This window comes from Ranitomeya imitator, chromosome 7, assembly GCF_032444005.1.
Source record: "Ranitomeya imitator isolate aRanImi1 chromosome 7, aRanImi1.pri, whole genome shotgun sequence".
NCBI lineage: Eukaryota > Metazoa > Chordata > Amphibia > Anura > Dendrobatidae > Ranitomeya > Ranitomeya imitator.
Window position 1 is genome coordinate 47492169 of NC_091288.1, and position 23440 is coordinate 47515608.

At 41.4% G+C, this 23440-nt stretch overlaps 1 protein-coding gene across 1 annotated transcript in view; it reads left to right on the top strand.

Moving 5' to 3' along the window:
* The window catches only part of MTX2 (metaxin 2), a 79092-nt gene that overhangs the window by 20510 nt on the left and 35142 nt on the right, over window positions 1-23440 (top strand). Inside the window, exon 3 of the mRNA XM_069733199.1 lies at window positions 6321-6367. Within this exon, the coding sequence (XP_069589300.1) occupies window positions 6321-6367 (47 nt within the window). The remainder of the gene's footprint in view (window positions 1-6320; window positions 6368-23440) is intronic.

Below are 23440 nucleotides of genomic sequence, written 5' to 3' on the forward strand. Positions count from 1 at the left end.
TGTCCTATATAAATTATGGGCCTTTTCTAATCTTTTCTTTGCTTTATCGAAGCTACTGTAGTTTTGATCTTTTTTGGTTAACCTCTTGTGTCTTGGCTTTTATCCAGTATAGCTCCCAGTAGCATATCCAGACTCCTGATTGGGAATTTGCTAACTTATGGTATATAGTATTCCCATATCGCATCCATTTGGTGCGGTTGCATTTATCGTTCTCACCCAACTTTCCAAGAACTAGACATAACGAAGAATTAGCCCCCAATTTTTTTTTTAACACTTGATGGAGTAAAAACAAATTTTATCTACTGTTATTTTGTGATGTTTATATTAGGAAAAATTCTCTTAAGTTGTGAATATATTTCATATACAAATATACTCATATTGTGATCTCCTTATCTATTGGAAACCTCAACGCTTTCAGATCCATTGGATGACGGCTACCAGTATCACGCTATGGACCCCTTTGGCTCACTGTGGGGTCTGTCGGGTTCTGCTGTAGTGTCCAGTATTGTAAAGGGAAGATAGTTTTTTTTTTTTTTTTGCGTACTGAGTTTTAGTTTTGAATGATACCATTTGCTTTACCACATAATGTACCGAAAAAGGAGAAAACAAAATTCTAAGTGCAATGAAATGGTGAAAAAAAGAACAAAACACAATTCTACCATTTTTTTTTGAGGTTTGTTTTTTATTATGGATTACAAAAATTGGGAAAATTTGTAGGGAAACCAAACTAAATAAAAATTTGTTTGTGTCGCCTATTTTCCGTTGATGCAGCTGTGTTAGGGAAGGCTTCTTTTTTGTGTGATGAGCTGATGTTTTATTGATCCCATTTTGGCTTACTGCCTACAACGCTTCGATCGCTTTTTATTGTAGGGGCGTATTGTGACCGAAGAACCGCAATTGTGTCGTTTTTAATTTTTTTTTCACCCTCTTTACGAGATGTACTGTATGGGTTAATACATTTTATATTTTGTTAGATTGGACTCATGGCAATACGAAATGTTTTTTTTTTTCAATTGGGAAAGGATGGGGGTGATTCAAATTTTTATATTTTTAAAAAAATATATATATTTTTTAATTTTTAGTCCTCTTAGAGGACTTGACCCTGCTAACATTTGACCCCTTCTTTTAATGTACAGTAATACTACTATACTACTGCTTCACGGGGGGGGGGGTGCTAAAACGGCGGTCCACATCTGCCATGACAACCCATCAGCAACCTGTGGTCGTGCAGGGCTGATGCGCGTGTCCACTTATGGTCACAACATTTAAACACCTCAGATAGGGGTTAAGCGGGACTTTGTGAGAAATTAAAAAATATGCCTAATGCCTAAGTTGTGCCCGCGCCGTTCATCACCGGCACAGAGCGGTCCAGACAGGGATTCAGCTGCCTCTGTTCATGTCATGTCGACAGAGCGGCTGCTTCTTCTCTGCTCTGCTCTGTTGACAGGTCGTGGCTTACGACATTCCTATTGACAGATGGCTCCCCCAGTTAGGCATGGGGAATGCGGCTGTCAATCAGAATGATGTCAAAGTCCCGCCTTCTCAACAGAGCAGAGCAGAGAAGAAGCAGCTGCTCTGTCGACATGACTACAGCCGAAGCAGCTGAATTCACAGCAGGACAGGAGTGGTCTGTGCCGGCTATGAACGGCGCTGGCCACAACAGACAGGTAGGTAGCAACCACCTGTCTGTTAGTGTTTAGGCACATTTATAGTCCTGAATATCCCCTTTAATCATTTAAATGCCATGGTCAATCAGCAGCGATCAGAGCCAGCTCTTGTTGCTGCTGACAGATAAATGCCAGCTGTATAATACAGCCAGTATTTAGCAGATATGTTAAGGGCTTATCTCCTGAGCCCACTTCATACAAGGGGACCTGGCGTGATTGGTACTATTATGTCCTACATTAAAAAGGGGTTATGACAGAATTAAAGGAATGCAGATATGATATATATATACACACACATACACATACACACACACACACACACACACACACATATAGCATTTACTTACACCCCATAAAGAGGACATTTTTCGAAACCGTATCACTACATATGTTTCTAAACTGCAGCTGAATTACAAGGGTTTTTTTTTGCACTAAATTAGACTATTACCCACTCTCACATTATTACACTGCCGGCTGTTGCGAGAAGCTAATAGCAAACACAATATGGCGCTGATGTGAGTCCTGGTGTGCCGAGCTCTGTGCTTTCCAGTTAATTATCAGTATACGGGGATATATCTGAGCGCCGCCTTTGCAAAATCTCTCTGGGAAAAAAAAAAAAGGTAACAGTCTGTTATTGAGTCGGTAACGTGGCTGCCGACGGCTATATAATATAATACTGAGGCAGGTACAGTTGGCATGGTTACTGCAGGACAAAAAAAAAAAAAAAGAAAAGCTGAGCCAGCATATATTGGAAGTGTCATGGTTAATGGAAAAGGGGGTGGAGGGGCTGATAAAGAAGGAGCTGTTAAAATACACAGGCTGGAGTGGTCCTTGCTTCCCCTCAGCAGCGCTTCATATATCATCAGATTACATTATTGCCCACATTTGGTGAACTGCAGCCCGCTACCATTGTCAAAAGGCTGCAAAGTAATGAAGACTAATACATGGCAGCCTATGGTCTTTTAGGCGTGGATTTTTTATTGCAGTGATCCCATCATCCCTCTTTTGTCTGTGCAGCTTCATCTCTTGTGTGCGATGTCAGCTGCCGGGATGCTGTATATGCCCAGTACAGTATACACTGGCCTAGCCTGTATAAGGTTGTCTGTTTACCACCCGTATGCCTCTATATTATCAGGATAATCTGTTTTCCATCCTCTCCTTCTCCTGCCTCCTCTGCACCTAAGTGACGATCCGCAGGAACACGTTCTCCGCTATTGTGTGCTGCAGAGAGCCTGATTTACATAATCGCTGGCTTGTCATGGGAGGGGCGACATTCCTAATTCTGCTAAAATGATCGCACGGAATAGATGTGGAGGTCAAACAATACATGAAAAATAGAGCAAGGAGGTCTTTGGTACATTGCCTTTAAATCATTGCACATTTTTTTTTTATGAACTGAAGCACAGTAATATCATAAGATGCAGCCTGTGACGAGCCTCTTTGTATATGAGGAGAACAGAATTGCATCCGATGGGGTAGAGCGAGCCCCAGTGCGGATGTTCAGGCATTGCTGTGTGTCACTGTTATTATGACATGTGTAAGGCCTGAATGTTCTGCCCACGTAGCCTTACACACAGCCCCATAGCTATAGTGGTTTCGCAAGTGGAAATTAATGTAGAGCCACCAGAAAAGTGTCATAATTAGTGAGGATCAGACTACGCAGACTTTGTAGTCTGTTACCACGGAAACCTATACGTAAACAGAGGCTCTCTTTTTCTCTGCAGTAGTTGCAGAAGGGTTATTACATGGCCACACGATGGATATACCAATTGTTCATATGTTGTGAATTCTGTTGTCGGGCTCCCTCCTGTGGTCATGAATGGTACTTCGGCTGGTTCTGTCCATGGACTTCCTCTGGTGGCTGTGGGTGTTTGAGTTTCCTTCCACAGGTGACGAGGCTAAGTCGTTAGTGGGCTGCTCTATTTAACTCCACTTAGATCTTTGCCCCATGCCAGCTGTCAATGTTGTACTATTGGTCTAGTTCGCTCCTGGATCGTTCTGTTACCTGTTTACTCCAGCAGAAGCTAAGTTCCTCTTTGCTATTTTCCTGTGTGCTATTTTTTCTGTCCAGCTTGCTATTGTGAATATTGTCTTGCTTGCTGGAAGCTCTGGGACGCAGAGGTGCGCCTCCGCACCGTGAGTCGGTGCGGAAGGTTTTTTTTCCCTGCACTCTCTGCGTGGCTATTTGTAGGTTTTTGTGCTGACCGCAAAGTGACCTTTCCTATCCTCAGTCTGTTCATTAAGTCGGGCCTCTCTTTGCTAAATCTATTTCATCTCTGTGTTTGTGATTTCATCTTAACTCACAGTCATTATATGTGGGGGGCTGCCTTTTCCTTTGGGGAATTTCTCTGAGGCAAGGTAGGCTTTATTTTCCTTTCTTAGGGCTATCTAGTTCTGAGGCTGTGACGAGTTGCATAGGGAGCGTTAGGAGCAATCCACGGCTATTTCTAGTGTGTGTGATAGGATTAGGGATTGCGGTCAGCAGAGTTTCCACTTCTCAGAGCTTGTCCCGTGTTTTTGTAGCTATCAGGTCTTTCCGGGTGCTCTTGATCATCAGGTCCATTATTGTCCTAACCACCAGGTCAGAACATCATACTCCTATTAAAATGCCAGGCTTTTGTCATGTTAAAATAATCGTACCAAGAAGAATCCTTTCAGAACTTTTTCTACCTTTTAATGTTACCCATAATCTCTACAATTCAATGGTAAAATTGCTGAAAAAAGTAACTAAAAAGTATATAACCTGGAGAGTAAATAAATAAAAAAAATAGATAAATATATAAATTTAATAATTAACTAAGTAATAATAATAATATAATTAAATAAAAAAGTATCAGTAAATAAACTGAAATAAGTGAAGAACTAAAATATTGTAGTAACATAAATATGCACACCCTTAAACTAATGCTTTGCTGGAAGTACCCTTTTGAAATTCACATCATTCAGCCTTTTTGGGTAGGAGTCTTATCAGCAGTGCATTGATATTTGAAACTGTTCATAATTCCTCCTGATTGACTAAAATCCCGGCTCCAAATGCAGAAAAAACAGCCCCAAAGCATAATGCTGTCTCCACCATGCTTCACTGTTGGTATGGTGTTCTTTTGGTGATGCACGATGTTGTCTTTTCGCCAAACATATCTTCTGGAATTATGGCCAAAAAGTTCAACCTTGGTCTTATCAGACTATGAAACATTTTCCCACATGCTTTTTACAGACTTGATGTATACTTATGCGAAACCTAGCTGCACTTGGATATTTTTCTTTGTAAGGAAAGGCTTCTGTCTTGCTACCCTACTCCACAGGCCAAATATAAGTAGAACACAGGAGATTATTGTCATATGTAGTGCACAATCAGTATTTACCAGACATTCCTGCAGCTCCTTTAATATTGCCGTAAGCCTTTTGGAGATCTCCTGGATCGTTTTTCTTGTCTTTTCATCATTTATTAAGGGACGTCTAGTTCTAGGTAATGTGCCAATTTAAGCCATCTTTACAGTGATCCATACTATATTTACTACTTATATAATACTATATTTAAAAACATTTTTGTACCCTTCTCCTGACTGATTTTTAACAATGAGATCCTTTTGCTGTGTTGTAAGCTGTTTATGACCTATGGCTTTTGTTGTAAAATGCAACTAAAATGTCAGAAACATTCTACTAGAACAGATAAACTATAATAATAATAATCTTTATTTTGCTAACATATTCCGCAGCGCTTTACAGTTTTGCACACATTATCATCACTGTCCCCAATGGGGCTCACAATCTAAATTCCCTATCAGTATGTCTTTAGAATGTGGGAGGAAACCGGAGTGCCCGGAGGAAACCCACACAAACACGGGGAGAACATACAAACTCTTTGCAGATGTTGTCCAAGGTGGGATTAGAACCCAGGACTCCAGCGCTGCAAGGTTGCCATGCTATCCACTGAGCCACCGTGCTGCCCCATACTATAACCATAAACTATATATATGGTTACTTAGAATCAGCATTTTCTACTATTTAAATGAGTGTAAATTTGATTGGCTAATTTAGAACTCCACCACATCCCCAGTGATAATGTGGTTGCATAAGTGTAAACACTTTATTTTGACTTTTGTTATTTTTCATTTTTCCTTTCAGTATGTCATCATTTTTATTGTTTGTGTCCGGCCTTTGGGACACCCACTGACTGTGAGAATGAAGGGTCCGCAGTGCTGCATCCCATTCTAAGCTTCTCCTGCCCAGCTACACCTCTGACTGTTTTTGGGGCTGCTTGACCTCTCTGTTCACTTAATGGTGCCGTGCTGCACAGTAGTTGGATTAGGCACTACCGTGAACGGATTACAGCCCTAGGAAAACACTCACCTATGAACTGTATAATGTCCATTTGCCCTGACAGGCCAATTTTGGTTTGACTTTTTGGTCTTAAGGGTCTTGCTTTGGTACCATTGGTGTCTGAAATGTGCTGGTTCTGTCACCAGCATTATATTTATTTTTCTAGCCCTAGAACGTTACCGAAATACAACATAATAGCGCAGATGTGAATAACGTCTCAGATACATGAAACTGCTGACATGCGGAATATATCCATTTTCATAAATCATCAAAAAGTCACCCCAGTTCCATATATGCTCCTGTTAACACGGCTGTGTGTTTTCTCTTCCTCAGGTGAACAGGTTCTGCTGTCTGACAATGCGTCTTGTCTCGCTGTCCAGGTAATGATTTATTCTTGAAATCAGAGTTCTTCTGCACTACCTTGTTAAAAATCTGCAGCTGTGACCTCCAGCCTCCCCTTGTTTCAGATTTGCTGCCAAATCCAGCCCCTCACTTCATGAGCTCCACAAAGACAATTTCATCTTGCAACCTAGGTCATCTGCTGGGGTGAAACCATTCACTGGTCTTGACCTGACTACAAACGTCTCATCCTCTTAGGTCCATACATTATTTCCAAAGTTAGGCAACGCTGCAGGTCTAGAATCATCCATATTTAATGTGAGAACATTTAACTCTTTGTCCTGCTCAGCCTCCGCTGTGTATCTAGCCCTCATTGGTGGTTTGCTGCTGAGCTAGTTGTCTGTGGTGTACTCATCAGCTTCTCCTCAATCAAACTTCTAGGCTTAATGGTCTTCAGCCCTGTAGGACTCATGGGATGGCCATTAGCCTTACATTCCCCAATGTTCACGGCCTTATTTAGTTTAGTCTGAGTTCATTTTATCCTGATGTCATCCTTTAACTGAGACAGTACTGAGCAGAGCCGGCAAAATCCATATGAGTGTACTTTAAGCTAAGGCATAGACTCTTACTTGTGATAGTCTTCGCCATGTAGAAGATTATCAATATTTCAGAAGTGTCTATCACTATAAAACCACAGGCTCTAGAGAAATTGCTATTAAACCACATTGGCTGTGCACCAAGTCTTCAATTGTTAGGTCTCGCTATCGCTGGCCATTCACACAAGTTGGGTAAACTTTGGGATTTGTGTCAATGGTAAGAGGCCACCTACATGTCTGATCCCTTGTTTCTCCAGGAGATAACTTGATGCGCCGGCCGTAAAGTACAGCGGTGACGTCACCGCTGTGCTGTGCTTTACGGCTGGCAGGCGCTCACCAGTCAGTGCAGGAAGCTGACGGCGAGGGACATGACCAGACACCGGGAATGTAAGTATGTAGTGGTTTTTTTTTTTTACATTTACAACGGTAACTAGGGTAAACATCGGGTTACTAAGCGCGGCCCTGTGCTTAGTAACCCGATATTTACCCTGGTTACCAGTGAAGACATCGCTGGATCGGCGTCACACACGCCGATTCAGCGATGTCAGCGGGAGATCCAGCGACAAAATAAAGTGCTGGACTTTCCCCAGCGACCAACGATCTCCCAGCAGGGGCCTGATCGTTGGTCGCTGTCACACATAACGATTTCGTTAAAGATATTGTTGCTACGTCACAAAAAGCAACGATATCGTTAAAGATGTCGTTATGTGTGACGGTACCTTTAGTTTGAAATGATTCTCGCAACCTAGGCCATTGGTCACATAAGTAATGTGTTCACAACACAGGAGTCCTGAGAAGCCCCTCTTGGCTGACGGCTAAGATCTTCTTTTGATTAGCTGGACTAGTGCAACGTCATCGTTATTGCGGTGTGAGCCATATGTGAAGTAGGGCCAGGCCCGACTGATCAAAAGAAGACTATAAAGGCACAGATGATTGGCCTCGGGGAGACCAAAACATCCAACACCGCGGAGACACCATCACGTGTTTCTCAACGCAGTGATTCCAGAACACTGCCCCCATCCCTTTTGGGAAATATGCAGATGCATGTAAAGAAGCTGCGGAGACACCATCACGTGTTTCTCGACGCAAGCAGTGAATAGCCAGGCCTTTCCCTGGGAAGGAACAACCACGGGAAGGGCAGCATCCTATGAGGGAAAGCCACCTATGCCAAGCATGGTATCCATCCACAGACAGCTGTTTCGGGGTTTTTGCCCCTCATCAGTGTGGAGTAGGAATCTGGCTATTAGGAGCAGTGCCTAGTAAAAAGGCTATAAAGGCACAGATGCTTTACATGCATCTGCATATTTCCCATAAGGGATGGGGGCAGTGTTCTGGAATCACTGCGTTGAGAAACACGTGATGGTGTCTCCGCGGTGTTGGATGTTTTGGTCTCCCCGAGGCCAATCATCTGTGCCTTTATAGCCTTTTTACTAGGCACTGCTCCTAATAGCCAGATTCCTACTCCACACTGATGAGGGGCAAAAACCCCGAAACAGCTGTCTGTGGATGGATACCATGCTTGGCATAGGTGGCTTTCCTTCATAGGATGCTGCCCTTCCCGTGGTTGTTCCTTCCCGGGGAAAGGCCTGGCTATTCACTGCTTGCGTCGAGAAACACGTGATGGTGTCTCCGCAGCTTCTTTACATGATCAAAAGAAGAGACGCGGATGCTGGCAGGTAAAAAGTGGTTTTCACGGCTCCTATCCAGTGGCCAAAGGTTAACAGCGTGGCTGATGGACTGTGTCGTGCGAATAGATTTGCACAAACTTTAAACACTTGACCTAGTTGAAAGCGGTATCATGTGTATGTCTAATTTGAGATAGAAGAAAGTTGGTCACAGTCCATATGCAATAGCTTAACTTAAAGCTGGTGGGGCCCCAATCCAAATCTTAAAACACATCCTCCAACTATCACTAGTCGTTTGTTTATTACCATTGGTCTCATATGAGCCAAAAGGACCTTTGTGTCTCCCTACCTTCTAGGGCAGGGGTCTCAAACTCGGCTGGGTATATGGGCCACATATAGAAAAAAATTTGAATTTGGGGGGCCGCATTCTTTGCAGGTCAAAGTGAATTTTTTTTGTTATACCGTTTTTTTTTCTATACACCATTTTGAACATTTTAGCTGTGTTTATTTTATTCTTTTTATTGCTTGGGTCGTTATGGATGTGGCAATAACAAACATGCACTTTTTTGTACTGATGCCCCATCCTGATCCCCTTCTTGTACTAATGCTCCATCCTGGTCCCCATCTTGTAGTAATGTGACCATGTCTTCCTCTTGTAATTCTTCCCCATTCTGGCCCCAATATTGTAGTTATGTCTCCTTCCAGGTCCCCATATTGTAGATATGTCCCCTATTGTGCCGAGAGAGGAAAAAACAAAAAATTCTTCTCACCTGTCCGCCAAAGGCAGCGCTTTATTTCAGTTCACTGTGTTTCCTTGGATGCACATTCAATAAAGGGCTGATGTCGGCGGACCATGGACCGGGCCGGCATCATCAAGGGTTTACAGTGCCTGCAGGCCACATGCAGCAGCCTCAGGGGCTGCGTGTTTGAGACCCCTGTTCTAGGGCCTGGATGCAGCTTCAGCCTTTACACCCCCTAAGGTTTAGAACTCTGAACATATGTAATTCATAAAGGTATTAAAACCTCTTTTATACTCGCTATTAAATTGCCACATGTACAGATGGGTCCACCTTTATAGGGATTGTCCAAGATAAGGATGAAACTATAGACTGACAGCAGTACATATAATATAGCTCAACAAAGACATACTCAGTCTTTCACTTCTCTTCAGTATCACACCCCTCATGCTCCACTCTTCTAAACTTTTTACATTGCGTACAGATGTCACAACTCCTATACCACACATGACCGCTGCATCCAATCACTGGCTTTAGCCATGTCTTGCCATGTGCTGCTGAGGTCTGTGATTGGCTGCAGTGGTATACGGGGCTGTCATGTCTGCAGCCAATGCAAAAAGTGTTCTAGCGGAAAGCAGCGTGGACATGGATTGGAGGATGAGTATTGTTGCATTTATTGCTGCCATTTTTTACTTAATACAAGTGAAGAAAATTGTTAGAATTTATGATATCAATTGAAAACAATATTGCGCCATCCAGAAAAAAAGTTTTACTTTAAACGGGAGCGTCCGAGTGATGGCTGGTGACAAATATTGCCTGTTAATCAACACAACAAATCCAGTTAAAAAAAAAAAGTATGCGTTTTAAAAAGCCTTAAAATAAATGGGAGTATAAGAACGTAGAAAATCCTGTCTCTTTGAACTCTGTGGATTGTTGTACGTTAGATGTATGTTGTACTCAAATTGATAATGAGATTTTGGCTTTGGTAATATGTGAGGCAAACCTGTTATTATTTACAGCACAATTACATGTTGTCGAAAGAAACAAAACCAAAAAAAAAAAACCATTTGTTAAAAAGTTATCTACTGTGCTGTATTCTTCACCTGACAGTCGGACGTTTCACAGTCCGTACGGCTGATTAGACCATGTGAGTGCTTTCGTTGAGGAGATTATAGTAGTATTTCACAGAACTGTAGTCTACGTTGGGTGGATGATTTTTATTTTTGTCTAAGGATAGAATTACAAAGAAATTAGCCATAAAGGGGATATCCGGGACTTTGTGAAAAACAAAAAATGTGCCTAGACATTAACAAGCAGGCAGTTAATACCTACCTGCTCATTGTGCACAGCGTCGTTCTTCCCTGGCGCAGAGCGGTCACAGACTCGGTTCCTCTGCTGATGTCTCATCGACAGAGCAGCTCATTCTTTTCCACTCCGCTCTGTTGACGGGGTGGGACTTTCAACTTCATTCTTATTGACTGCCGGATTCCCGCTGCCTAACTGGGGGAGCCAACTGTCAATCAGAATGACATCAGAAGTGCTACCCATCGACAAACCAGGGCGGAAAAGAAGCTGTCGCTCTATCGCCATGACGTCAGCAGAGGCAGCTGAAAGATAGGCGTCATGCACAACAGGCAGGTGAGTAGCAGCTACCTGCCTGTTGGTGCTTAGGCACATGTTTTGTTTTCCACAAAGTAGCGGATATCCCTTTTAAGATAGATCATCAATAGCTAATCAGTGGGGGTCGGACACCTGTCATAGTCAACATTCAGCTGTTTGCATGTGCCCAGGGCAGCTGGAAGTAATCAGTGTGTGGAGCCCAGACACCACAGCTGCACACTGAGTAGTGGCCATTCCTAGGTACTGCACCCATTAAAGTAAACGGTACCTGAGCTGCCGTACCCGAGAGTGACCACGGCGCATTGCATGGAGCTTGGGGTATCCCGGCTTTATATGTGGTTTGCTTTAAGCCGCCGTGGGTCTTACAAAAATCTGATTGGTGGGAGTGACTAATGTCGGACCCCATCCTATCTGATATTGATGACCATTCCTAAGGCTAGGACACCAGTATCGTAGTCCTGGACTATGTAAATTTTACCAAGCGTTTTGGTTAAACTTGTCTGTTTTTTGAATAATAAAATAATAATAATAATTTATTATTATTATTATTATTGTCTGTTTTTTGAATAAGCATGACCAACTTTAAATTTAAGATTCCTCCCATTGATTTTTTAAGTATTCTACTACAGAATAAAAGAATATAGGACAAGAGTGAAAATATGTAGGAACAAGAACTTAAATTAAGCTGCTATTTTTGCTTTACAGCCCTTTTGGAAGTAGAAAGTATGGATCTTTTTTCATTAGTTGAGAAGATCAGCTAAGCATGGATGCTCACTATTCATACGCCTCGCCATAGCTCCTGATTCGGCCATACATTAGTGGGGGGTCTTTAAGGCAATCTTACTGGTGGCCCCGATTATTGCGCATGCGCTCTATGTTAGGACAACTTTATAGATAGCAGCCATCCTTTTTCTATTTCCTCCAGGTACTATCTGTAGTAACCTGATACAGTTTCTTCCTCCAACTCCGGCTTTGGTACTTTATCTGTCAGTCCAATGATAAATTAAACTGTGTGTGTGTATTGAATCGGCATTCTTTAGTTTAATAAGCCTCGCTGACAGCTGATAGTAGCCATGGTTATATGTGGTCACTTTATGAAAATATCAGATTCAAATGGCCTCAAAGGATTTTTATAGCAAGTTCATTAAATACAGATTCAGACTGTGGATTGTGCATATTTTTGATCTATAAAGATATCTAACAAATGACAGTAGTGCCGAGATATCGGCTTATAGTGCAGCTCGCCGCAGAATACAAAGCAGCATAACCTTATCTGAAGTTAAAGCTTCCCAACTTTCAATAGGAAAAATCATGGCTTGAATACTGTGTGCCGGATAAATATATATGTATAAAAATATGGCACCAGTCATGGCTACTCTCTGGTGGGAGCAATGTTGTGCACTGAACCAAAAAAATACGTGACAATGCTTCATGACATTTAACGTGTTACATAACTTTTAATATTTTTTTTTGCAATTGAAATATATTGTAAAATTGTGCACATTGACTTATTGGATAGCTACCTATACTAGGTGGCACTAACGAAGTATTTTCTTTTCTCCTGCGAGAGATATAATTTGCATACTTCTCTCCAATGGAGCATTGCTTGAAAGACTATACGCTGGTCTCTTTTAAGGAAAACCAGTGCTTCCCCCATATTGTGAAATAATTAAAAGAAGAAATAAAATCGCCCAACAATAATATAATAATAATATAGCAATAATAAAAATATCAAGAAAGTTTGCATATAATTCTGCAATGATGTTCAAAAATGTCATTGCAGAGATGGCGCCACCGCCCAGAGATGGCGCCGCCGCATGAGCGGGGAGCCAGTTGTCCGAGACAGACCCACTCCCCACAGAAACGCAGAGATTGTTTATTACCACCTCTGCTATTCTGATCGCTTTATACAGAGCGCTGAACTAGTGCTGTGTATACAGTGTAGGAAGCACTAGCTGTGCTTCCAACCTACGATCAGTAGTGCAGGCAAGAAGGCTGAATTTGCCCCGTACCTGGGGTTAATACCAGCCCGAGTTAGGCTACTTTCACACTTCCGTCTTTTCAGATCCGTCACAATCCGTCGATTTTTGAGAATACAGGATCCTGCAAAAAAATTTGCAGGATCCTGCATTTTCCCATAGACTTGTATTAGCGACGGATAGCCATCCGTTTCATCCGTCGTGCACTGGATCCGTCGTAAAATAGGGGTCCGTCGTGTAGAGAAAACGTTCATTGTAACGTTTTTTGTGCACGTCGGAAAATCGTTCAGCGACGCATCCTGCGCTGCCCGTCGTCGGCTACAATCGAAGCCTATGGACGCAGGATCTGTCGCTGACCGTCACACACAGGAATCCAGCGACGGATCCAGTTTTTCCCTTCTGAGCATGCCCGGAAGGATTTTCAAGTCTGGGAAAAAAGAGAGAGAGAAATCCTTCCGGATCTGTTGCTGGATTCCAGTGTGTGACGGTCAGAGACGGATCCTGCATCCATAGGCTTCCATTGTAGCCGACGACGGGCAGCGCAGGATGTGTCGCTGACCAATTTTCCGACATGCACAAAAAACGTTACAATGAACATTTTCTTTGCACGACGGACCACTATTGTACGACTGATCCAGTGCACGACGGATGAAACGGATGGCTATCCGTCGCTTAAATACAAGTCTATGGGAAAATGCAGGATCCTGCCTTCTCAAAAATCGACGGATTCGGACGGTTCTGAAAAGACAGAAGTGTGAAAGTAGCCTTACAGGGAAAATCGGTAATATACGGTAAGTATTTACTTAAATATCCCTATAAAGATCTTTTATGACCCTACTGGGGGGACCGTTTTTGTGAAATACATAGAAAAATAAATAAAGCGAGGGGGGGGGGGGGGGGAAAAGCCACCGCTAGTCCGAATTGGTGTTTCTAGCTATGGCCATGTTGAAAAAAATTAATCCTCTGTGTTTCCCAAACATAAAAATATTTGCTAAAGGAAGGGGAAGCAAAATCTAAAATGTATTTTAGTGGTCGTTTGTGGTCATAAAAAAAAAAACATTTTACAACCAGGGAAAACTAGAAACCTATTTATAAAAATTACAGAAAAATTGGACCACATATATCAAAAATTAGACAAATAATTTGAACAACCATGTGGCTAGAAATTTTTTTAAAAAACTGTTAAAACACATACAAAATATAGCAAACATGTTCTTGATTATAAACATTGAAAAATAGCCCAATCCTGCACAGGTTAATGCGGAGTAAATGTGGCATATGATGACGATTACATTGTGGAGCGGGCTTGGCAGTTGTACTTTTACTCGTATAGATTCAGTTTGAGTCCCATTCTCACTTATGTTTTTAGCCTTAAGAACATTCATAAAGAGAGTAGGAAAAAAACTGTGAATAACAGAATATCAATTATTCCCAAAGACAAACAAGGCCAAATTTTTTTAAAAAAAAAGCAAACCTAGATCCAGGGGGTTAAATTGCATAATTATAATTCCAAGTACACATGGGTGTATTATGAGCTGTTAGGGAGTTTAGGGTGGATTCTGGAGGAATCGCGGGATAAGGAGTTTTTGACTTTTCCTTTTTCACTTATGGTTTATAATTACTTTTTATTGCCTAGTCATTTTTCCTTACTGTAAGTGAGAGATTCAGAAACTTCTCTGTGAGAGCTCTACTGTAAGGGTTGCTCTTCGTACCCTGTATCCTAGTTTAATCCTTTGACCGTAAAATAATGGGTGCTGACCCTTTATCAAAAGCTGATGAATCGCAATGGTGAATTTGAATTGCTGGACATCCATAGTGCATGTTATGAATCAACGTAACGTGGCTGAAAAGCAAATTTCGGATAAAGGTAGCAGAACTTTCACATCTATGTCTGAATGTGATTCACTCCACTTCTGTTCTAGGCTAGGTGTTTCATGGCTCATCAATCACAAATTTATCCTTGGAAAAAATCAAATCAAATCACAGATGCTGAAAATGTTGTTTTCCTATACTAATATGGACGTATGCATAATTTAGAACTTGGTATACTTGACTGTGAACCTTGACTTGTGTAGGACCTCCTCTGTACCTGCAGTTTTACCTCTGTACAGTAGTTTTACGCTGTGAGTGCGACCATGTGTCAGAGGCCTCAGATGAAATTACAGCAAAATGAATAGTATCTTCATTTATCTTCTGTACCTCCCCTGTGCTACAAGTGAATTTACTCCTTCTAAATCCTACACCAATTATATTATATCATTACTGAAGTGTTCAGCGCTGGCACAAAATAAATTGTTTCTCAAACTTAACTTGACTTTCCTATAAATTCAATTCACAGGTATAACAGAAATTATTTTGCTGAAAATCGACTCAAACATAATTAAGACCCCCCCTCCCTTTTTGTGAGAAAATATAGATGCCACAATTACCTTAATTGAATTAAAGGCTTTGTATATCATGGGGAAAAAATGATTTTGATATGTATGTATGAGGTTTGACATTGCTAGTGATATATAATTTACCAATAGACAGCAAGAGACTATGTAATATCTGACTCTATATATATATATATATATATATATATATATATATATATATATATATATATATATATATATATATATATATATATATATATATATATATATATATATATATATATATCTATATATCTATATATCTATCTCGTATATAAAAATTAGTGCTGTGCAAAAGCTTTAGGCTGGTGTGACATTTTTTGTTATACTTCAAAATAAGAAGACTTACAAAAAACGGGACTTATAATAGTTTATTTTTATGAATTACTAAAATGTAAAAAGTTTGACTTTTCTTCAATCTAATAAATGCAGCCAGAAAGGCATGAACCTCACTGTAGCTCTGCTGTCTACCCTAAATTTTAAATGATCCCCTGGGGAACACCTTTGTTTGACACAGAGGGGCGAAACGTATCAGGATGAGGCTAAGGATACAAAGATCCATATAAGCCTACAGTCTATTATCATGTGTCATATAAAGCTGCTTACCAGGCTTTTTTTGGATCATAAGGAACTTTATAGGGTCATGTACAGTACATTGACCATATTTACCATATATCCTATATGGATTTGTGGTTTCCTGAATGCAATCAATGTCTGGTGGTGTCCCTATCATATCAGACCAATGACTATATAGATTTATAGATATACTAGATGGTGGCCCGTTTCTAACGCGTCGGGCATTCTAGAATATGTATGTAGTTTATTTACGAAGCGGTGTTTAAATCCCGCTGATTGGTGGCGCGATATCTATATCTATCTCATATTGTTAGTCAATAAGGTTTCTATTTGCTTATACACATTTGTGCTGATTTATTTTATTTTTTTTTCAGTTAATTAAGGTTCAGTATAACCAGAAAACAATATTGACAGTCATGCATTTTAAATAGGTGATGGTGTTTTGGCTTTAAGGGAGGCCACTGAAGGGTCACATATGGCTTGTCAACGTTGAGAGAAGGGGTGCCATTGCAACCCATCCGCGATCAGGTAGAGTCAGTGAGGGTAAGAACGCCTCTCACTCCCCTGAAGCGATTTTCTGAATTTTACTTACTGTGTCGTTTCCCTATACTTTTATATAACATGGGTTAGATATATTATACCTAGGTGTTATATCATAACGTATTTTTTATTTTTTAGGGGGTTTTCTTCTTTTCATTTGGTGTATGTCTTAGGGTATGTTCACACGTTCAGGATTTCCATCCTTTTTTTTTCAGGACAGTTTTTTTTAAAAAACTGCAGCTCTTGGCAGAAAACGCAGGTCCTTTTTTTGGTCCTTTTTTTGTCCTTTTTTGATGCGTTTTTTGATGCGTTTTTTGATGCGTTTTTTTATCCTTTTTTTATGCAGTTTTCTATGCAGAGACTGTGTGTTTCCTAGGAAGCTTTTTAGGGCTAAAATGGCTGAATATACCCTAACCCTAACCCTACCCCTAACCCTACCCCTAACCCTACCCCTAACCCTAACCCTACCCCTAACCCTACCCCTACCCCTATTCTAACCTTAGTGAAAAAAAAAAAAAAATTCTTAATTTTTTTATTGTCCCTACCAATGGGGGTGACAAAGTGGGGGGGGGTGTCATTTACTATTTTTTTTATTTTGATCACTGAGATAGGTTATATCTCAGTGATCAAAATGCACTTTGGAGCGAATCTGCCGGCCGGCAGATTCGGCGGGCGCACTGCGCATGCGCCCGCCATTTTGCAAGATGGCGGCGCCCAGGGAGAAGACGGCCGGACGGACATCGGGACGCCGGGTAAGTATAAGGGGGGGAGATTAGGGCACGGGGGGGGCATCGGAGCACGGGGGGGGGCATCGGAGCACGGGGGGGCGGGATCGGAGCACGGGGGGGCAGCCACACTCCGCCCACGCACTTCCGCCCGCTCCCCCGCACTTCCTGCTGCAGCGGTTCTGCACATCAAATCGCAGTAAAACCCGCAGATATATTTTTGATCTGCGGGTTTTACTGCGATTTTGACCTCACAATGGAGGTCTATGGGTGCAGAACCGCTGCGGTTCAGGAAAAAGAAGTGACATGCTCCTTCTTTTTTGCCGCAGCTATTCTGCGCGGCTTTTTAAACGAAATTACGGATCATGTGCACAGCAGTGACTGTTTTCCATAGGGTTACATTGTTATGTACCCTGCATGGAAAACAGCTGCGGAACCGCAGCGGCAAAACCGCTGCGGTTCCGCAGTAAAAAACGCACTGTGTGAACATGGCCTAAGTATTATTCTATGGTGTGAGATAACAGGAGTATCACCTCTTAGATTTGTGGCACCTCCAGCCTGGGTTACGTCATTGACTTTCATACCTTGGCTCTCGCCTCTATATACTCAGTAAGTTCTGTATTTTGGCAGCTAATTACCAGTTATGTACACCGACAATTCCATCTGTCCATCTGTTTGTGAAAGTGTTGTAAATGATCCCAGACAAGGCGGCAATTATCATTGAATGTGTGTGTATTGGCACGAGTTCCTAATATCCAGAATCATTTAAAGTAACACATTTAGAGTCATTCTTCTAGTTGGGACGAGATCCAAATTTCAAAGATCCTTGCAGCTGTTGCAATATGTTATGAAGCAATGGATGAAGGATACCGATGCGGCAACTTTTTTAAAGTTTTTTTTTTTTCTCCTCAATTTAACTTTTAGTTTATTGCACATTTAAAAGTCTTCAGATCCTAAAGTGACAGCTACTAATGGTAGACGTTACTGTGCACATGGGCAGGGCCAATGAGCTTCCCCTCATTGTGCCACTTGATGATGACGTCGCCCATGTTTTAGCTACGGTGTAACTGGAACTGTCGATGCAGGGGTTGAGCGATCCAGTTTCCTTCCAATTTGCCGGCTTCCAACAAGTGGTTCCTTGTTGGCATTGATACATATTGATTCCAACTGTTGACCCACACAGGGTTTTTATATGGCATCTGAAATGAGACGGCTGTGTGTTCAGTAGAAGTTATCATTATGTATTGGTGCCAATATAGAACCACTTTTCTGGATGTTGATGAATTACTTTTACTGGCAAAGATATAAGCGATAAGTGTAAGCAGGGTACTAGTAATCATCTGTATTGGGGGAAGCTTTACGTTAAAGGAGTTGTCTGGCCTTTGTAGATACAGAGTTGTGAATCCTGACATTGCCCCCACTGCGTGCTGTGAGGGTTTTCAGGTGTTGGCGCCAGGAGCAGTATGCATGTGACCACAGGTATGCGATTTTCATACATCCCGTTATGTGCCGATTAAATGGGTGTAGCAGCCTCACTCAATGCAAGTGTACAAGTGTATTGATCAAGGTCGGATATAGTCTAGTCGGAATGTGGCCAGGAGTATGCAAGTCACTCCCGGCGCCAGCGCTGGAGAATCCTCGCAGCGCGCAGTAAGCGCAATGTGAGGATTCACAAGTCTGCAGTCACATAGAGTGTCTGCAGACTTGTAGACTAAGGCTGGACAATCCCTTTTAAGTATTCTGTGGTAGGCACAGAACCCCAGGATTTTTTATATTACCTATATAGTGCAGTGAAGGCTACTATTAAAGTGCAATGTAGAGGTTTTCATGTTTGCCTTGTGAATATCAGTTTGTTTGTTTTTTTTCTCCATGTTTTGGTTGTCTGCCAACATGATTCCTATTTCCCCTCTGATATGGTTCACCTAATGCAAGCTACATTTTCCATGATGCCAGAGTCTCATTATGTTGATTTTGCTCCTTCAGTCTCTCACATACTATATCGCTGCTCTCTTAAAGTAGAAAAAAATAACAGAAAATTGTTGAAATGTTCTAAAATAAAAACACTTTGTACCCCGAACCATCCAATCATAGAGCAGCTTTCATTTTGGATTCTACTTTTGAACATGTAATCTGCACTGTGATTGGTTGTTTTGGGGCAGCAAAGACAAACGTTTCTTCACCTGTTTCTTCCCCGTTATCTTTAGTTACTAGGGAGCATGTACAGAGGGACGGGGGGAAGAGTCTGAGTACTGCCAGGAGGGATCCGATAGGTGATCATATCATACTGTAGTTCACAGGAAGTCACAGACTGACTTCCTGTCTACATGTTAGTGCATGTATTGGACTCTACTCCTACAATATGATGCTCTCAGATTTGGTAACAAATTCTCTTTAAGGGTATGAACATTTTCAGTTAAATTTTTGCACTTAGACTACCAATATGGGCTAAGACAGCCCTGCGTATACTAGTTTTCAAAAGCCTTGAATTCCCTCTAAATATCCATTTTTTTATAGAGCACTTTGTAAGCCTCAGTGTAGGCAGGAGGCTTCCCGTGCACATAGCGATGGAGTAAGAGGGCATAAGACGCTGAGAATGCATTAATGAAATAAAGCAAAGGATATATATGCAGCAGTTTACTATCCACCTGGGACTGGGATGCAGCATCAAAGGCCCAAGGAACCGACAAGATCACAAGCACCAAAGTTTCAAAAATAGAAAACACAAGGTCCATCTGGGTTGTAAAAAGTGCATAAAAGAGACCACATATTGGCTTCATTTCGATCTTGATTTAGGTCTTTGTCAAGCTTGTGCACAGCGCCTTTAATGGTGCTGTCCTGTAAGTAATACAATCTTGTCCTCACCAATAGTTAGTGACCTGCTCGATTATTAAAAATACATACCTGTAATTCAAATACCAATATAAACATGTATCACATGTATATTGGGTACAGAACATGACCTTTAAGTGTTTGTTCATATATCATAAAATAATATCACAATGTAAAAGCATAGTAAAACCTATTTAATAGGGGTGCAGGCTTAGTCTACTCAAGGAAAAGTGTGGCCCCTCTGTGCAAAATAAAGTCTGTTTTCCTTTTTCTTGCATTACTGGATTAGACCATTGATTTTATTACTATTTAACGGGCTTTAGCTCGATCTTGAGACATAGCGACTTTATAGATAAATGCTGTGTAGGAAGACTGATCTTGTGTAAGCCTAGATAGACCCACCAGTCTTCTCCGCAGTTATCTTTCTCTTTGCCCTCTTCCTTCCATTCTTGCGACCATGCTGTCCTCCAGTGATTGCTCTCTTCATATGATGTGTCCAAAGTAGGCAAGTCGTAGCTTGGTGATCCTTGCTTTGAGTGACATGTCTGGCTTGAGTTATTCCAAAATTGATTTGTCTGTTCTTCTTACCTTCCTCGGTATTGATAACATACTTCTCCAGCACCACATTTCAGAGGTGTCTATTCTTTTTCTGTCTTGTTTCTTTATCATCCAGGTTTCGCCTACGTATGTTACTATAGAAAAGACTAGACTATATACGAGCCGTGTCTTCATCACCAGTCAAATGTTCCTTGATTTGATGACCTTGTCTTCATTGCTGATAGCTATTCTCCTATTGACTTCCAGTGTCATTGCTGCATCTTGAGTGGTCGTTGATCTGAGAAAGTTGAAGTCCTGTACAACTTCCAGTTTATTGCCGTCCATCTCAAATGAGTCCCGGTCTTACCTGCCAGTAGTCAATATCTTTGTCTTCCTTTTGATGAGTAGCAGTCCCATGTTCAAGCTTTTCATCTGGACACTCTGTAATAAGTCCTTCATTCCACCTATGCTTGTTGCTATCAATGTTGTATCGCCTACGTATTTAAAATTGTTGATGATTTGTCCAGCAGTTTTAATTTCGTCTTCTTTTTCGGCAAGTCAAGGCTCCCTGAAAATAGATTTCTGCATATGCTTTGAAGAGAAATGGTGACTGGATGCTGCCTTGTTTGGTGCCTCACTTTGGCTACGTTCACACTAGCGTTGTGCGCCGCTGCGTCGGCGACGCGACGCACAACGCACCGAAAAACGCGTGCAAACGCACGCAAAAACGCAGCGTTTTTCGATGCGTGCGTCGTTTTTTGACGAAAATCGGACGCAAGAAAAATGCAACTTGTTGCGTTTTCTTGGTGCGACGCTAGCGTCAAAAAAGACGCACGTGTCGGAAAACGCAACAAGCAAAAACGCATGCGTCCCCCATGTTAAACATGGGGGCGCATGACGCATGCGTCGCCGCTGCGCGACGCACACTAGCCGAACGCTAGTGTGAACGTAGCCTTTACGTTGAACCTTGCCTTGTTGCCATGTTCCGTTTGGACTGTTGCTTCTTGGTCGATGTAAAGGTTCCTAATGAGGCTGGTCAGATGGTTGGGTACACCCATATATTTCATGGTATTGCAAAGTTTCTGGTGATCAACAGTCAAAGGCTTTGCTGTAGTCGATGACCAATACTATATATTCAAACTGTAAAGCGCTGCGGAATATGTTAGCGCTATATAAAAATAAAGGTTATTATTATTAAACCAGTTAATTAGAAAATAGAATTATATCTGAATGTCTACCTGCCACCACTTGGATGACTTTTAGACTTTCCGACAGTGTTGTTACTTGTGGCAGCTTTTCTTGTCTCAGGCACAGGGTCACCTTTTTAGCGGTCACCACGTCTGTTATTCTGCTGGTGGTTGATGACTAGACATTGCCATCGGTAACATTATCCAGGGTAAATCTAGTGTCAACAAGCCATCTTCCCAGAATGCAAACAGCAGAATTTTTTTTGTTTTGGGTGAACATGTCAAGAAAAAACTTCCATAATGTCAGATGCGGCCCTTAATGATTCATAAGGCCCCGGTCAAGGTCACGGAGGTAAAGCAATCATGTAAGAGACACTCAAAGAGTAAGAAGGGTACTTTTCCAATTAGCCTGACATCTCAATCCAGGAGCATCTGTCGTCATCTAATCCAAGTTCCACCACTTCCACATGTCCTATATATCTCTGACAATCCTACAGGATGCCGTTCTCTTTGATCATTAATATCATAACCCTATAGGGATGATAGAAAAATATTTAGAATTGAGAGTCCTGATACAAATTCAGACGTCCCTTAAGTTCACAATCTAGATTTACCTTCTGTAGGGGGGATGACTCCTGAAGTATCCGTTTCATAAGAAGACGTATACACATATCTATATGTTTCATTTACATAAGGCACTGCAGAAGAAAATGTTATCGATGAAGTTCAGCACAAATAATTGCATTATAGGAGCTCCGCTAAACTTGTGTATCACATACTTTCAATCACATAAGAGCAGCGGAGAATCTGCACATCGCCCAGTGCGCGCAATTTGAGGATTCACAAGTCTGTATTCAGTGACTGCAGACTTGTGGCTTAGGACCAGACAACCCCTTTAAGGGCACTAACCCTTTAGACTTTTAGAGTACCGTATTTGTTGTTTTAATATTTTGTTTCCCCTGAAATGAATAGTAAACCTGAAAATTGGAAGCTTTATAATATTTCTTATTAGAGAAATCCGCTTGATTCTGATCCTGAACGGATCTTTCAGTTTCAAAATTCTCAATTCACAGGGGATACCGGTCTTAATAATAATAATAATAATAATAATAATAATAATAATAATAATAATATAATGATGATAATTTTATTTATATAGCGCCAACATATTCCGCAGCACTTTACAAATTATAGAGGGGATTTGTACAGACAATAGACATTACAGCATAACAAAAACACAGTTCAAAATAGATACCAAGAGGAATGAGGGCCCTGCTCGCAAGCTTACAAACTATGGGGAAAAGGGGAGACAGGAGAGGTGGATGGTAACAATTGCTTTAGTTATTCCGATCAGCCATAGTGTAAGAATCGGGTGTTTATGTAAAGCTGCATGAACCAGTTAACAGCCTAAGTATGTAACAGTACAGACACAGAGGACTATTAACTGCATGAAGTGTATGAGAATATGATGTGAGGAACCTGAATGTTTTTTTTGGTTTGTTTTTTGAATGGGCCACACCGGGATCATTAGGTTAATGCGTTGAAGCGGTAGGCCAGTCTGAACAAACGCGTTTTTATGGCACGCTTAAAACTGTGGGGATTAATCGTATTAACCTGGGTAGTACATTCCAAAGAATTGGCAAAGCACGTGGAAAGTCTTGGAGACGGGAGTGGGAGGTTCTGATTATTGATGATGCTAACCTCAGGTCATTAGCGGAGCGGAGGGCACGGGTAGGGTGGTAGGCT